General features: G+C 43.5%; 1 protein-coding gene and 1 pseudogene across 1 annotated transcript in view; one reads left to right on the plus strand and one right to left on the minus strand.

Moving 5' to 3' along the window:
• Positions 1–9097, plus strand: part of si:ch73-71d17.2 (RPA-related protein RADX) — a 16529-nt gene extending 7432 nt beyond the window's left edge. The window contains exons 12-19 of the mRNA XM_046064437.1: positions 2571–2744; positions 3387–3511; positions 3744–3979; positions 4064–4114; positions 4348–4391; positions 4968–5240; positions 6214–6363; positions 7634–9097. Of these exons, the coding sequence (XP_045920393.1) occupies positions 2571–2744; positions 3387–3511; positions 3744–3979; positions 4064–4114; positions 4348–4391; positions 4968–5240; positions 6214–6363; positions 7634–7758 (1178 nt within the window). The 3' untranslated portion in view covers positions 7759–9097. The remainder of the gene's footprint in view (positions 1–2570; positions 2745–3386; positions 3512–3743; positions 3980–4063; positions 4115–4347; positions 4392–4967; positions 5241–6213; positions 6364–7633) is intronic.
• Positions 9098–9297: 200 nt separating this feature from the next.
• Positions 9298–17640, minus strand: LOC123980208 (annotated as a pseudogene).
• Between the last annotated feature and the right edge of the window lie 955 nt (positions 17641–18595).

Below are 18595 nucleotides of genomic sequence, written 5' to 3' on the forward strand. Positions count from 1 at the left end.
TAACACACTCACACAGGTAACACACACATAGGTGTACTGCACAGATAACACACACACAGGTAACACACACAGGTGTACTGCACAGATAACACACACACAGGTAACACACACACAGGTAACACACATACAGGTAACATACACATAGGTAACACACACATGTAACACACACACAGGTGTACTGCACAAGTAACACACACACAGGTAACACACACATGTAACACACACACAGGTAACACACACAGGTAACATACACATGTAACACACATACAGGTAACATACACATAGGTAACACACACATAGGTGTACTGCACAGGTAACACACACACAGGTAACACACACAGGTAACACACACATGTAACACACATACAGGTAACACACATACAGGTAACACACACATGTAACACACACATAGGTGTACTGCACAGGTAACATACACACAGGTAACACACACACGTAGCACACACACAGGTGTACTGCACAGATAACACACACACAGGTAACACACACACAGGTAACACACACACAGGTGTACTGCACAGGTAACACACACACAGGTAACACACACAGGTAACACACACAGGTGTACTGCACAGATAACACACACACAGGTAACACACACAGGTGTACTGCACAGATAACACACATGTAGTTAACACACTCACACAGGTAACACACACATAGGTGTACTGCACAGATAACACACACACAGGTAACACACACAGGTGTACTGCACAGGTAACACACACACAGGTAACACACACACAGGTAACACACATACAGGTAACATACACATAGGTAACACACACATGTAACACACACACAGGTGTACTGCACAAGTAACACACACACAGGTAACACACACATGTAACACACACACAGGTAACACACACAGGTAACATACACATGTAACACACATACAGGTAACATACACATAGGTAACACACACATAGGTGTACTGCACAGGTAACACACACACAGGTAACACACACAGGTAACACACACATGTAACACACATACAGGTAACACACATACAGGTAACACACACATGTAACACACACATAGGTGTACTGCACAGGTAACATACACACAGGTAACACACACACGTAGCACACACACAGGTGTACTGCACAGATAACACACACACAGGTAACACACACACAGGTAACACACACACAGGTGTACTGCACAGGTAACACACACACAGGTAACACACACAGGTAACACACACAGGTGTACTGCACAGATAACACACACACAGGTAACACACACAGGTGTACTGCACAGATAACACACATGTAGGTAACACACTCACACAGGTAACACACACATAGGTGTACTGCACAGATAACACACACACAGGTAACACACACAGGTGTACTGCACAGATAACACACACACAGGTAACACACACACAGGTAACACACATACAGGTAACATACACATAGGTAACACACACATGTAACACACACACAGGTGTACTGCACAAGTAACACACACACAGGTAACACACACATGTAACACACACACAGGTAACACACACAGGTAACATACACATGTAACACACATACAGGTAACATACACATAGGTAACACACACATAGGTGTACTGCACAGGTAACACACACACAGGTAACACACACAGGTAACACACACATGTAACACACATACAGGTAACACACATACAGGTAACACACACATGTAACACACACATAGGTGTACTGCACAGGTAACATACACACAGGTAACACACACACGTAGCACACACACAGGTGTACTGCACAGATAACACACACACAGGTAACACACACACAGGTGTACTGCACAGGTAACACACACACAGGTAACACACACAGGTGTACTGCACAGGTAACACACACACAGGTAACACACACACGGTAACACACACAGGTGTACTGCACAGGTAACACACACACAGGTAACACACACACAGGTGTACTGCACAGGAAACACACACACAGGTAACACACACACAGGTAACACACACACAGGTAACACACACACAGGTGTACTGCACAGGTAACACACACACAGATAACACACACACAGGTGTACTGCACAGGTAACACACACAGGTAACACACACACAGGTGTACTGCACAGGTAACACACACAGGTAACACACACACAGGTAACACACACACAGGTAACACACACAGGTGTACTGCACAGGTAACACACACACAGGTAACACACACACGTAACACACACACAGGTAACACACACACAGGTGTACTGCACAGGTAACACACACACAGGTAACACACACAGATAACACACACAGGTAACACACACACAGGTGTACTGCACAGGTAACACACACACAGGTAACACACACACGTAACACACACACAGGTAACACACACACATGTGTACTGCACAGGTAACACACACACAGGTAACACACACACAGGTAACACACACACATGTGTACTTCACAGGTAACACACACACATTAATTGTTGCTCCATCCTAGTTAACATCAGAGCCTCTTATCTTCTCTGTCATTGGTCAGCTGAAGTCTGTGCTCTCTCCTCATTGGTTGGTTGGCAGGACTGGGCCACCACTCGGAGATGAGTTACCGCAGGCTCCGGCCGGTGCGACAGTTCCTCCAGTGGCTCCGGAGCCAGGAGGACGGAGAGGTGCTGAGCAGGGCTCTGATTGGAGGATTCTTTATCCACCCGCCTTCTCCCGTCTCCTTGGAAACGTACATGAAAGACAGGAGAGGTCTGTTTTATAATTTATTATCAAGAAGTAACTTCACCTTTAAGTGCTCAGTGCGTGAGGGCTGGTACAACTGGGGACCTACATCTGTTTACACGGTCACACTGTGAGGACTCGGCTTCCTTATGGGGACAAAGTCCACAACTGGGGTTTGGCCCCGAAACCAGTGCCAATATGGAACCGGTTCCTAGATGAAATTTCCCCTCATTTCGATGCCAGTTGAACTGTTTTCCCTCTAGTGTAACGTATCAGCTGAGAGTCAGATATAATGGATTTGACTTGTGAATTTGTTGTTTTGTATTTACTTATATTTAAGTATAGTTTAAACTCTATTGTTCAATTTAAAGAATTTTAAATTTAAATATAAAATAGAACAGTTAATTGCTGCGCACCTCTATAACGAGTTTTGTGCAGACAAACAAACACCTCCTACCAAAGATGTAACACCATTTGCCTGATGAAGGTCTAGTATCGAAACGCTGTGAATATTTATTTTTTGATAAATTTTATTTTCAGTTTCAGTAACTAGGGTAAGGTTTAGCCAAGTTCTGGTTCTGGTTCTGGTGAGTCTCCAAGGAGTGAATTAAGTCAATGTGACGTCCCCAAGAGTTAAACCCGACTCTGTGTGTGTGTGTGTCTTCACAGGAGAGCCTGGTTTCCTGCGAGGGGCGGAGCTTCAGAGGGAGGCGGAGAGGCTCAGTTACCGGGAGAGACGCACCTTCTGCATCCAGGCAGCTGTTACCGTGGTGACGTACAGTCGCAGAGGACAGGTGACTCTGGTTAATCAAATAAACATTAAATAATAACAAACATTTTTTAATGTTTCTCATTTGATCCTCTTTGGGTAACAAACATCACAAATAATCAAAAACAAAAATCAAAAACTATGTGAAGGTTTAAATAAAGTTTTGAGGGTGTGAACCAGAATATCTTGGTCAGCGTCTGGGGCGTGTGAACCTCAGAGAGGCTCATGGGTAATGATTGTGTTCGTGTCTCTCTCAGGAGGATCGCTGTTTGTTCTGGATGGACCGGGCTTCATCTTTCTCACCCTCCTCCTCCTCGCCTCGCCTCTCTAAATCCTCCTCTCACCCGTCTCCCTCCCCCTCTCTCTCCTCCTCCTCCTCCTCCCTCCTCCCGCTCCCCTCCACCCCTCGCTCATTCAGGCCTCCTCTCTCCTCCTCTTCCTCTCTCTCTCCAGCGTCTCCATCGTCGCCCCGCCCTCTGGACGGCACAGCCTGGTGAGACTTTTTTTAAAAAAACCCGATTTTGTTGTTTCACTCCTCTGAGTTCTGGATTTACAGTCCGGCGGTGTGTTTCAGCAGGAGGTCGCGTAAGAGGAAGCAGCTGCTGCCGGCTGAAACTCCAAAGAGGAGGTGAGTCAGAGACGTGCTGCGCCTCCTTCTTGTCGCGTCACCGTGCAGGAAACACAAGTCAAAGGACTAAACATGACGTTGGGAACAGGGAGCTTTTGATTTTGTATAAACAGAGCAACACAGACAGCATACAGACATGTGATAGGATGAAAGCTAGTGCGGTCTGGCCAATCAGAGCTCCCGCTGCTTTGGGCTGGTCCTTTAAATGTCCTAAAGTCTCTCTCTCTCTTCAGACATCCGTGGGTCACATTACAACCAGAACAGAGCAACAAGACAGGTGAGAGTTTGTTTTACACGCTTTGTACTGGACGTTTTTTGAATCCGTGCAGTAGATGCTTCAGCCGGCAGCTGCAACGTATTCCTTCAGGTCAAAATGGCGTCCATAAAAAGTGCTTCTCTTTGCCAGCGACAGGCTCAGACTGTTACAGCAGGTGTCTGACAGCATCATGAAAAGCCTTTGTTATTAACAGGAAACCAGGAGGTTGTTGTAGGACAACGGTGGACGTCTTCCTGGAACAACAAAAGTCCAAAACCTTTTGTACCTACTTGTGTTTTTTTTTTTACCCCAAAGTATGTGAAAATAGAGCCCAGGTTTAAAAACACAGAAACGACCATTTAGTTTTGATCATGCAGGATTGGATCAGAGTGAGGTCACATATTATTATAATATCGGGTGTTATCGGGTAAAGTGAAGTACTACATATATATATATACTGTAAAGTGCTGTATATAAGTACTTTTATAAATACTACAGGTTTTCACGTATAAATCCTTTAAAAATAATAAGTTAAGTTTAAAACTGCATCTCCCATGATGCATCAGGGTGAACAGGGTGCTCTTCTGTCTGCCTCAGTCATTTTGTTCGAAGCCTCCATGGAGTTTCTAGAAAGCAGAAACGCTGACGACGACGACGACGATGACGACGATGATGATGATGACACCTCGTCCTTCGTCACTGCTCCCCTCCTCCCTGCTTTCCCGCCGGTGGCCGTGGAGACGCTGCCTATGCGATACGACCACGCCCAAAGGGAGGAGCAGGCGGCCGCCGTGGCGATGGGTGGGCGGGCGGCGGCTGCCGGGAGGTTTGACTCCGCCCTCGAGGACTACTACACGCTGAGGCTGAGAGGTATTATTTACCTGTGAAGTGTTTTCTTCTCTTTTAATTTAAGTTGTGAGTCGATGCTCTGGTTCTGATTGGACCCCAGGATGGAAAGTCCTGCATTAAGCAGCAGGTTCCAGGCAGAATAGTTTTTAAATGACCGGTTAACGCTCTCCAGCTTTCCGGTCGCCAGCCAGCCTTCATCATCTGTTCTGCAATTATGCGTTCGCCTCTTAAAGGTCCTTCTCAGACCCGTTGCTCTGCACACCGATCAAACGGGGTCATCACCGCATGTTGTTGCTGAATCTCAATGAATGCTGCTTCTGCTGAGCGTAACAAAATATTAACGACTGTTAACGGTTTTGTTTTTGGTTTGGAACCCGTACGTCTTGTTTATTACAGCCGTGTGTAACGTCAACTACTGACGTAATGACGCTCGCCGTAGCCTGGTTTATTCGCTCCAAACCAGCTGATGGAAACGCACAAATTTCACAATTTCTTTTTATTTACAATTTTTTGCGACATTTAAAAAGTACGTACGTGACTCGTGACCCCCCCTCACGTCAAACGCCGGAACGCGCACACACTGCAGCACATGCTTTATTGTGAGCACGTGCAAAAGTATCCTAATAATCAATTCGCCTGCCTCCCACCTTTGCCTTTGGTGGATATTAACGTGTCGTCATGTTTAACATGGGGCTGTAAGCTGTACCGACGCTAATCTGTCGCTCATCACCTCGGGGTCACCAGAGGTCAAAGAAAGTCCAAAGACTGATGCCTTTTTTTATTTGCATGGTTTATATTTATGGCTATGGAAATGGAAATTATCTGCAGCAGCAGCAGGTGATGAGGACAACACGGCCTCTGTTTCTTTATCTTGTCTTACAGCGGGATTTAAACGTACTAACATTAAAGTAGACCAGGTCTCAGGGTCCTTTTTAATCACATGTTGGGTTTCAGCGACAGGAAACTGATCGATCAACCTTTTTCACGTCTGCAGCTCTGTCAGACGGGGTGATGGTGGACGCCGTCTTCCTCCCTCACTCCTCCACTCTGTCCTCGTCTCCTCCACTCCTCCCTCACTCCAACACCTGGACCTCCATCCTATCACATGGAGCCTTCTCCTCACACACACCTCCACCTTCACCAGGTCAGTGCACCTACACACACACACCTCCACCTTCACCTGGGCCCCGGTTCAGAAAGCGGGTTTAGTGAAAACTCTGAGTTAGTTGAGCCTGAGATGAGGGAAACTCTGGGTTTTCGGTTTCAGAGAGCGAGATCAGATAATCTCTGGGTCTGTAACCCCGGCAACTTACGCTGTGAACCCAACCTGCATACATACATACTGTCGATATCAAAGCACATACTGGAACGCAATTATGTCTTCAGAAACATCAAAATCACGGTTAAATAGGCTGTTAGTTTTTGTTTTTTAACACACGATCTTCTTGAACATGACCTCTTTTATGATCAACCTGTCATCGATGTAAGGACAGAGAGTTATCTTTGGACATCGTAAGTTTATCCTCAGCACAGAATAAAATCTAAAAGCTACACTGTCCTTTATAACTCAGTGACTCTGTGGACATTAAGGCAAAACACTTACTGTGTGTTACAGCGTTCAGTGATCACTGTTTAAACTGATCTGTATAAAACTGCTCAATGAACAGTAACCTTTCATAGTTATCAGCTGGATATGATGTGAATATTTTTGAGTGAAGATGACTGCGGTGCAGCTGAAACAAATACATGTAGTTTAAAAGTGAGTTTTTCATTATCTGCTGATAGTCTGGATGTGTTTTAACAGCATTTCATAAAATACAAAGTGAGCAAGATTTTATTAATGTAAGACGTCTAAAACTTCACAGTCAGTTTGAACCTGGACACATTTTACATTACAAAAAAATCATTAATAGACCTGCTGACTGTAGCTTTTTAAAATAAACAACAGGCTGCAGGAGAATCCCAGCACTTTTTCATTCATTAAGGAAACTCCAGTCTGGTAAATGATGAATGAGCAACGCTGTATAAAATGTTATATTGTTAATAATAATAATAATAATCTTTATTTGTAGAGCACTTTTCAAAAACAAGTTACAAAGTGCTTTAACAAGTGTAAAGACAATAATACCCAAAAACGTATCAATCCTCCACTCCTGCATTTTAGAGCCAATCATGGTCCACGTTGGCAACATTCATATTTCTCGCTCCACCCAATTAAAATGGAGGCCCTGCCTTTATTTACCTGTTGCCATGGTGACTCGTAGTATCGGAGCTCCATTGATGAGGCTTTTTTTCATCCCCACGCACGCGCTTCCAGCAGGCTCAACGTACTCAGAGTTTGTTAAGCCTCCTTTTTGAAACAGGGTCCTGGTCAGTGCACGCACACGCTGACGAAGCTGTCCTCCCTCTCTCAGCTGACCTCATCGGCATGGCGGCCCAGCTGGCCAATCAGAGGCTGGTGTGTGTCCTGGAGGCGTGTCACCTGGGCGGAGCCACAACTGAACTCATCCTGAGCCGAGCGTTTCAGCTGAGCGACTGACACACACACACACACACAGACGTTCCACTGATGCCTGATGGGAGTTGTTGTTTTGTAACTTATTGGTTTTAACATTTTTATACTCGATCATTTAAAGTATTTATCAAAGTATTTTATTGTGTTTAAATGTACATGTTGATGATGCACTTTACTGTTGTTGTAGTTTTTTAACTCGTTGATGGGACGACACTAGTTTGTGTGCCACATGTGAGTGGGATGCTGGCATTTGTAGTTCTTTGGTGACACTTTAGATTACAACCTGCAAATTACTGTGTAATTATCAGTACCTATATTAGTGTACATGTATTTACTGTATAGGCGGCGTCAATCAAATACTCGTACCAGGACAAACACGTACAATGGAAGAAAAGAAGCCATCAGGGAACAACAGGAAACTACTTTGTGTTTAAGGGATAAATAATTACAGGGTGCAGACTTATCGTTATTATTATATTAAAGAAGATAAATTATTTTAAAAGTACAGATTCTGCCTCAACACCAGCTTTTGTGTCTTTTTATATCTCGTCACATCAATTTCACCTAGAAACAAACTTTATTGATTCTTACTGGACAAATTACAGCATAAAAACACTGTCACAAGCCTCTTTTCATAAAATTCAACTTATAATTATTTCAAGGTTTATAATAAAGTTTTCTGACTGTAGTTTGGCTCATTTTTATCACATGTAGTCGTCCTGTCTGCACTGTGTATTTATTGAATAAATACTAAACCTGAATTTGTTACCCTCTTGGTCTCCGTACTTCTTCCCTTGTACCCCGTTAGTTTTTCATTAGTACCCGAACATACTAAATATTTACATAGTAGTTTGTGGGCGGTAATATAAAATGATTCTGGTGTTTTAACAAACGCAGGAGGAAAGAAGAGCTGATGAAATGTGATGATCCAACAGACTGTTCAGATACGTGTTTGTTCGTAGTTTTCATGTCTGACTCACCGGCCACGTTGTGTTCGACAACTTACGCTACCTTTAGGTCTGCAAAGCTTTTAGTATTTCTTACCCTGTGTTAGAAACACAGTTAAACATAAAAATACACGTCACAGATGATTAAACAGAAAACTCTTCATAAAATGAAGAACTTAGACGTCAGTATTTATAAAATCCTGGTTCTCATGTTCGATCTGAAAGCAAAGCCTCGGTTTGAAGCTGCCATAAAAACATTAATGTTTAAATAACATTTTGTGTTTTGACAAACATGTTTTAAGACTGTGAAGGTTTTTGTGAAATTATTAAGTCTTTCCAGACAGTTGGTCCTCGGCTGCTTGTGTGTTTTTTCTAAGCTGTGTTTTACAGTCTAATAAACTCTCCTGTCAAGTTAATATGTGATTTCTCCTACGGCTGTTTGTCTTGGTGCTGAAAGGTTTCTGTTTGTGCTCCAGACAGCTGACGTTTTCTTAAAGGAGGAGCTAATCATATTTAATATTTGAGTCTCAGTCAGTTCTGCCTGACTTCCTGTCTGCGGCTCTCAGCTCTGGAAAGTTTTAAAAACACCTCACAGATATTTACGCCGATCAACCAAAACAGTGAAATGAAAAAACATTTATTTTGATTGTCTCCTGTCAGTGGGTGGGACATGTTAGACAGCAGGTGGTCATGATGTTGTGGCTGCTCGCCGTAGTTTCTGTCAGACAAACAGGTCGCAGAGCATTTGTTGCGGACTACTTTCAGGATGAATCCACATGTGGCGCTCTGGTGAGTGTTTGGGGCAGCAGTGAGTCTGAATAAACTACAGCGTTCATGGTGATGAAACACGTGACCCGGAGCAGCCGTGAGGGTTTAATAGTTTGTTTTAACAACACCGGCGCTCTGCGGCTCAGAGGAAGAGGACGCACTCGGTGAAGGAGATACATTCACTGCTGGTTTGAGTCTGAACATGAGGTTTGATGAGAAATATAACATATCACAGTTACACACACACATCCAATCACAAATCTTCTTCCATGATGCTGATCAGATCTGTACAGGACACAACGCCTCCGGCCCGGACCGAGCCTGGACCGAGGAGGCGCTGCTGTTTAGGTGCGCTGGCTGTGTCTCTGGCAGATGTAGCGCATCCTGGTGGCGCAATGCAGGTCGTTGAGCCGTCCGTCGAGGTGAAGGTGAGCACAGTCTTCATCCCCGTGGCCAAGCCCGTGACCGGTCCAGCTGTCAGGCTGACCGGGTTTCCAGCGTCTGGAAACACAGAGTTTAGTTTATAAAACGGTTTCATGAGTGACTACATTGTGGTTAAACCGGACCCTTTCCAAACGGTCCCCACTTTAGTACATGTCCCCATGTTGGAAACGCTTCAGCCATATTCCTCAAAGCAGGGATCTTGGCAAGATGAAACCAAACCAGCTTATTTCCCAAAACACCCGCCAACATCATCTCGCACCTGACCAGGTGCAGAGCACTGAGCTCACTTCCAATCTTTATTGTCCACAAGAGGAAATTCTCTTTGCAGCAAGACAGAATAAAAACACAAACATGGAATATTAAAGTTAAAAAAACACAAAGATTATCAAAAGACATTAAATGGGATAAAAGAAAACCTGAAGTTGTTGCACCTCAGCTTCAGAAACCCGTTTCTCTAACCCTCGGTTCCTGATCTTGTCTCTCTTTTTTGTTTTTGTTTTTTGGGGAGACCATCGTCCGTCGGACTCTCTGATGTTACAATCGGATTCTTTTCAACAGCTCTTTGGTACAAACCAAGGGAACAGAGCTGTACTTGGTGACAGTCGTTTGCCGCCCACCCTAAATCCACTTCCCTTTACGTGAAAACAACCAGTAACGTCACCACTCTGTCACAATTCAATTCAAATCAGCTTTTTTAGCATGAATGTTAAATGCAAAAAATATTACCAAAGCTACAAATAAATTACATCAAGATAATTAATTTCATACATTTCATTCAATAAATAAATAAGACAGTAAAAGTTGTGTTTGTGTGTGTTAATTAAAAAGTAAAATAATAATAATAAAAATATATAAAATAAAAAGTAAGAAAATAATAATGTATGTAATAATGTAAAAAATAAATATTAAATAATTACAGTAAATAAATAAAACAGTAAGCGTGTGTGTGTATTAATAGACAAAAAGATAAAAAAATCAGTGGCAAATGTGAAATTTAAAAACAAAATACCAATAAAGGAACAATTACTAAAATATCAAACAATCAAAATAATAATTAGTACAATTATTTATCAGTCTGAGTTTCCACTGGTTTCCTCACTTCATGGCATGAGGAGACAAATTTTGCAGCAATTATTTCAGATTTGGGCATTTCTCCCAGTAAATAGGGGAGTTGCTGTGTGTCTGATATGAATTTGAATTCGGGGTATATTTGGGAAATGTTTGCAAAGTGTTTTTGTCTTAGTGTTTTATATTTGGGGCATGAGGTTAGAAAGTGCAGCTCTGTCTCTACCTGTCCTCTGTCACACTGGGAGCAGAGTCTCTCCTCTTGTGGTAGCCAGCTCAGTCTGTGGCGACCCTTTTCTATGGCCAGGCTGTGTTCACTCAGTCTGTATGTTGTCAACATTTTTCTTAGTTTGGGACATTTTATTGTACTCAGGTAATTTGCCAGTGTGAATTCTCTTTTTAGGGTCAGATAACATTGTAATTTACTTTGTGTTTTGGTCATTTCTTTCCGGTATTCAATATATTTTTCTTTCTGCTTGCTGATAATTTGGTTTGGTCTGCTTGAGTTGGTGTTGCTGTCCTGAGGCTGTTGGGGACTTGTTACTGCAGAGAGCCTCAGGACCAGCTGGCTGAGGGGACTCTTCTCTGGTTTCAGCTCCTGGTATGTTAGGGCTGTGTGATGGTATGTCTGGGGGTTAACTGATTTCCAGTGATTTTAAAATTTAATTGATCTTTTCTGTATTTTTAGTAAGAGGTACCAGAGGTTATTTGGTGTCACAAAGTCACTGCTGTAGTGGGTCCACTTTATCACTATCCTGGCTCCACCCAGCTGGTGTTGCATCAGCTGGGTGGAGTTAAAATGTTGCGTGAATTGTTGTCAAGGCGTCTTTGTTTACAGAACACATGCAGCAGGTTCACAAAGCAGAGGGATACGGCGTGACCTCGTGTACTGTTCACACTGCAGATCATCAGGGCCGCCAATACCAGTAACTTTAAACCACACGTGAGAAATGAAGTGATATTGGTGCTAAGTTTGAATCTCACCCAATTCTTACCCTGTCACTATCTCAGTGATTATTCCACAGAGGAACTTAGTAAACACTAAAAAGAGGAAAGGAACAGAGTCTTGTGATCCGGCTCCCTTCAAAAGCCCCTTTTCCACCGAATGGCACCGCCTCGACTCTACTTGCCTTTGTAAAATGTAAAAACGTAAATGCTCCGTATTTGTGAACTTTGCCCTTCTTGACCACTCAGAGCACTTTTACACTACATCAGTATCTTGCCCAAGGACACTTTGACATGAAACCAGGGGGAGTCAGGAATTGAACCGCTGACCTTCCGATTAACGGCCAACCCGCTCTATCTCCTGAGCCACAGCCGCCTTTGTTTGGTTGTCCACTGTAGGAAAGTTGTACCTGTACCTGCTACAAGGTACTTTTTTTTTGTACAACCTCCATTGCCCGAGGAAATCAAGGCGGCTGAGTCAGTGAACTCTTTTAAGTCCCTTCTTAAAACATACTTTTATAGGAGAGCTTTTCCCAATCTTATTTGACTTTATTTTATCCCTTTTATTTTATTGTATTTTACTAATTTTATATAAAATTTTCATGCTCTTATCTTTTTTTTTCTTTTTTTTTTATTATTCTTTACACTTGTTAAAGCACTTTGTAACTTGTTTTTGAAAAGTGCTCTACAAATAAGGATTATTATTATTATTATTATTATTATTGAGGATCCAAGCGAGCTGAGGCGATACTATAACGTGATGTGAAAACACAGCAGACAGCTGATTGGTCGGAGAGAATCGTCACTAATCACTGCGTTATCATTGGCAACCGGCAGCGCTTGTAAAAGTAGCAGCCGGTAGCTGCTTCAAACTTTGATACACTTTTGTTTTTTTATCTGTTTTTTCCGGCTTTATTGCCAAAACATGCGTTACCTCTGTAGGGCTGACCCCAAATAGAGAGCTTCCGGCCCATGGGACCTTATTTCAGGAAAAATATGTATAGTCAACGGCGAGAGAAAACTTATCTTTTTATCCAGTTAGAATTGAGCACTGAATTACACACATGATGTTGGTCAACTTAAAATATGATAAAGTCAAGAAAATCTCAGTTTGTCATAAAACAGTAAAGTTACATGACGTTTTTTTGTGAACTCCTTCAATGAACTACATCTCTCGTCTCACACAATATACGTCTGCAAAATGTTAGCGCGGTAATACTAGCTAACGTTCATTGCTTTCTTGCTACTAGCGAGATAATGTAGCTATGTTCCACGCAGAAATATTTCTCACCCGATGTGTTTAATCTGACGACTCCCGGTCCTTTTATCACATCATCCTCTTGTGTACGTTTTTTGACGTTAGCTTCAGTAACGTTAGCTTCAGTCATTGACAGAAACAGTTACGACTTAACATACATGACTTTTGGGTTTGTGGTCTTTGTAATTATGTATTTTCAAAGTCTTATACCTCAACAGTTTTACATCAAACTGCGACTTTCTTTACTTTAAAATGTATCTTTTAAATTGACAAACATCTTATGTGTAATTCAGGGCACAATAAAGTCCCATGGTGTAGAGACCTGCTGTTTTCTTGATCCCGCTCCCGCTGATTTTGTGACCATTACTGCCCATTCCCGCAACATGTCTATCCACTCCCGCCCGCTCCTGCAAACATTGTGACATGCACAGTAAAAAAAAGCGCACATATGATTGGGGTATGCTAAACGTTCAGAATAAATTACATAAAACATTGCATTCATTTTTGTCAGTAGCAACTGAGAAGTTTTCCTAATTTCAGACTTGCCTTGACTTGTTTTGGTCTTGTATTGTCTAAGCCCGTGTGACGGAAGCCAGCGATGCTGTGCAGTGAGTAAACCTCACTCCCCGACACCTTAACAGACACACTGGCGACTGACACCAGTGTCCGTGGGGTTTAGCCTCCTCGTCAGCGTGTCCGCCTCCCGTACCCAAAGTCACTAGTTCGAGTCAGGCCCGTTCTCAGAAGCAGCTGCATACACTTCTTATCAACTTCGTTTGTTGACTCCATCTTATCAGCGCTACTGCGGGACCGCCCGCTCCCACCCGCAGCAGAGTTCAAACCGCCCTCTCCCACGTGATTTGTGTTGGGAACCGCGGGATCCCAGTGCAGCTCTCTACCATGGTGGTCCACCGGAAGGGGAGGGACTTAGGCTCTCTATAGTCGAAGATTTGATGCAACAACAGCAGAGGAGAACACAGCTGGAAGGTTTTCATACCGCTTATCTGTTTTCTTAGATTCTGAGGAATGTTGAATGTTGTCGCGGCAGTTGTGTGTGGCGTCGCTATGACGACCAGCAACATTGAGGGATGCTATCTCTGGGTACTATCTGCAATGGAAAACAGAGGATGGCGGACCAAAAACGAGGCGAGTAGACAAGGCGAGTTGAGCTAGTACCGGTACCGAAAAAGAGGCTAAAGAGCCGTCAGTAGCCTGACTGTGTTTAGAAAATGGAAAAGACGTCTCAGCTGTTTCCACAAAGACGGACAGGAGAGAATGTAATAACCTACCTCCGGTTCATGATGTACGGCGTCTGGTTGACCCACTCCCACTTCCCCGTCCTCTCATCGGTCAGACCCACCCAGTAGAAGGTGCCCAGGGTGTGGCGGTTCACAAAGGCCTGAATCAGAGAGACAGACAGCCGAAGATTAAAGTTGTCCCACAAGGACCCGCTCTGGGTCCTCTGCTGTTTCTACACAGATCACGTTTCCTCTCACCCACTCATCGTCACTGTTGAGTATGACCAGATGGGAGTCGTGTGCACTGCACCAGTCTCTGGCTCTGTCCCAGGACAAAGTTGTCTTACTGAAGAAATAACAGCTGGTGCCAAAAATATCCCACTCCAGAGGACAACAGCCGTCCACCACTGAACCTGAGAGACAGACAGATGGAAGAGACATTTCTACAGTTAGATGTCTTCTTGAACTTCTGCCTCTCTAGACCTTAGAGTGACGACGCATTCAGAAAACAAGCACATACCGTTGTGGGTGATGTGTTCAATGGAACATTTGAGCGTGGCGACCGTCCTGCTGATAGAGTCCAGAGCTGACAGCTGCTTCAACGCCTCCGAAACTGAACACACACACAAACATACTGAATGGGTTCACATGGTGTCAACATAACACAGTTGGCAGTCACTGTTCTGCAGGTGGGTATTTTAGAGGACACCTGAGGTCAGCTGGTCCTTGTTGCTCTCCACAGCGAACTTCAGGCCGTGAACGTCTTTGGCTGCATCTGGGACGGAGGAACACGAGATTTTAGACAAATCAGGTTTACGTTTTGAGGAAGGAGAGGAACCTGGGAGTCTCTTATTAACCCTTGCACCCTGTCCTCTGACTGAAGGAACAAAGAAAGGTGTGTTACCTTTGGCGAGCTGCTGCACGGCACTCAGGGATTCAGTCAGGTTGAAAACAGTGTTGTCCACAGACCACAGTCGGTTCAACGTCTTCGAGTCTGCACACACATAAATATACAGAAAAGCAAAATGTCGCTGGTGTTGGAGAGTCTTCTTCAGTAATATTCAGCCCATTCTCATTCTCCAGAGCGTCAAATGGCTACACTTTGTCACGTCTGTCGCGTCTGGTACCAACACACATGGCAGCATTTTCCATCATAGTTCAACGCTAAAAGTACTACCATAAAGTCAGGGTGCGAATTATACAGTGATAAACGGGGTGGGGGGGTCAGCTTTTATTCCAGGTCAAAAACAAAACCCAATACTTCTTTAAGTAATGTGTGCAGTCTTTAGATGATGATAAATCAAATTCATTACACCAGTTCACGGGTGTCCCCATACCACACGACAACTTTTGTAGTCAGAGGTCACTATTCTACAGCAAATGTGCCAGCAGGTCAGACACAAACCGCAGACCGTCATGACCGCTCAAAACAGACCCACACAATGTTGAACCAGAACCAAAGACACTGTCTCAACTTTTTTTCAGCAAACATCTCCTTTTCTCTTGCTCATGTTAACTGTGAATGAAATGTGACCCGCATTCAATAAGGCAGTAGTCATATGCTGCTGGGGAATAGATTTATTGTCCTTTTGTTGTAAAGTGGCGCTATATAAATAAAACTGAATACATTTGAAATAACAAACCTGGATGTAAACATTTACCTGGGCAGGTAAAACTCCTGAATTCCACAGTGAAAACAAATACTGTGCTTATTGTAGAAAGACTCACAAAATACTTAAAATTAAATAATAAACTCTAAATTGATGTCAAAATGTATCTCTACAATAACTAATCCTCTATTTCACTACTCTTGCCTAGGCACCTGTGTTGGTTGACCATTACATGAAATATGAAATGATATAGCCTAGTGGTAATGAAATGACAGGGTGGGCTAGCTAACATCAGGTAGCCCATTTAAAGTAAAGTAAATGATAATTACGAAACTCTGAAGATAGGAAAGTTAGGAAGCTAGTTAGCTAACTAGTGACATTAACTTAGTGTTTCCACCTGGTCTGGACAGTGATGTGGGCAGACAGATGTTCAACTAACATCAAGGTTAGGAAATGGTACGGTCCATTTTAGAGGTGTCAGAAATCATATTTTAAGATTCTTGAGTATAAGGCATGATTATGGGAAATATAATATTTACAAATACAGGTAAGAAAGACCCTCTGAACTGTTGCTTTTGCCTCTTTTGGGGGGGTCCAAGCCTTAATTAGGGGGGTCAGACCCCCCAATCCGTCCTGTAATTCGAACCGTGTATAAAGTACAGAAAAGTCAGAGTATGTGCGAAATCCTTTCAGTGATGTTACATCAGTTAAACGTACTTATTTGAACCCAAACCTTGATGTTCTCTTAAACCTAACCAAACTACAACATTTCACAACATTAGCTGCTAGTTTTATTTTGAAAGTTGAACGTAGCATGTTTTGTCTTTGCTAACTTGACCGCAGAGCCCTACAGGAACAAAAAACAATGCTAAAGGGTACCCAGGGCGTTAAAAAGCGACGGGTCTCTTGAGTCCATATGTGACGCCCTGGGATGAGAACGGGTTGTAATAATCTTCAGTACAACAACACACAAGCTAACAGGAGTGACGAGCACCGCTGAGGCTGATGGGAATGTTGTCGGTTCTGCAGGTATTTGGTCACAAAGCGAAGTGTTGGACACATTAACATGTTGACCTGATGATGGCGCTAGAGTTCATCCTGAGGAGAACATGAAGCGGTTGACCAGATGTTGTCAAATAATCCCGGTAAACACCAGGAATTTAGATCCTGTTGTTTGGTCTTGCTGTGTATTGTGTGTGTGTGTGTGTGTGTGTGTGTGTGTGTGTGTGTGTGTGTGTGTGTGTGTGTGTGCGCTCACTGCTGGCTCCCAGCGCTATGATCAGAACCAGGATGACTGTAGCCGTCAGAGCAGGAAACAACCAGGGCCTGAACCTCGAGACTCCTGAGAACGAGACAGGACGAGGCTCTGACAGACAGACAGAGAGACAGACGGGAGGTGACTTTCATTTTACAGAAAAGACAAAACCACCAGCTACGTTCACAGAACACACACAGTTTGGTCAGCCACGTGCACAGACGGGTGGGGAGGCGGACAGGTACCTTTGTTCCAGAAGGAGCTGGCGTCCTCTTCAACATCATCATGGTATTCAGTCGTCATGTCGGTGTCTCCCTCGCTGTCCCTCTCCTCCTTCAGTCGGTGCATCTTCCCTCTTCTTCTTTTTCCTCTTCTTCTTCACGCTGAAGGCTGACAAACAGTCTGACTGTCCAAACACGGAGCCGAGGGTCATTGCCCACCAAAAATGCACTTTGAACTGGAAAACAATGTGTGGTGAAGCTCTGCTGATGTCACTCTGTCCGGACTAAAGCTTTCCAAGGAAAGGCAAATGCTTTCTGAGGAAAGTGTGACACGCTTCCACTGTAAACCTGCAGCGAGTGAAAACAACCTAAATATCTTAAAATGTTGATTCTTTGGAGCTGCTGAAGTGTGTTTGTGGAGGATCAGCAGTTAAAGTTGACCAAAAGCAGGGAAAGTTGGTGACAGACAGAGACAGAGAGACAGAACGATCTGTTAGTGAAAAGCCACGGCCGACATGCCGCTGGTTCCTGTGAAGCCGGACCGCTTTGTGAAAGCCTTTTCAAACGGGGGAAAGCTGCAAACGTTTGTTCAGTATGAAGAAGCGATTGCAACATATTCTTTCTGCGCTGATCACTGTATGAAAGCAGCTACACTCTCACTCTCCATCCCGAGTCCCATCCCCTAACGCCCACCTCTTACAAATCTACGCCAATTTAAGTGCGACTCACAACCAACAAGAACACCGTCTGCTGCTAATTACCGTTAAATAGATATTATATTCTGAATATATTTCCCCTGGCAGGTAGCCTTCCAACATTTGGTTGCCAAACGGAAAATTGAGTGTCAATTTCCATTCCTTCTTTAAACACACGGTTTGAAAGAGTTTCAGTCGATTAGAGTCCAGATGTCAATTGAAATTAGAGTGTTTAAAGTGTCCGGAGTAAACTTGATGTTTAAAGCACTAAAGGGACTTGAAGTGTTGATTCTTTGAGGCTTTTTTTAAAAACTGTATTTGCGTGGGAAAAACCACTGAAGTCAAATCAAGTTTGATCTGATGTTAGCGTTGTGTAACTTACACATTAAAGGTTCAGTGTGTAAGTTTTAGTGAC

Source organism: Micropterus dolomieu, linkage group LG12, assembly GCF_021292245.1.
Source record: "Micropterus dolomieu isolate WLL.071019.BEF.003 ecotype Adirondacks linkage group LG12, ASM2129224v1, whole genome shotgun sequence".
In the NCBI taxonomy this organism is placed as follows: domain Eukaryota; kingdom Metazoa; phylum Chordata; class Actinopteri; order Centrarchiformes; family Centrarchidae; genus Micropterus; species Micropterus dolomieu.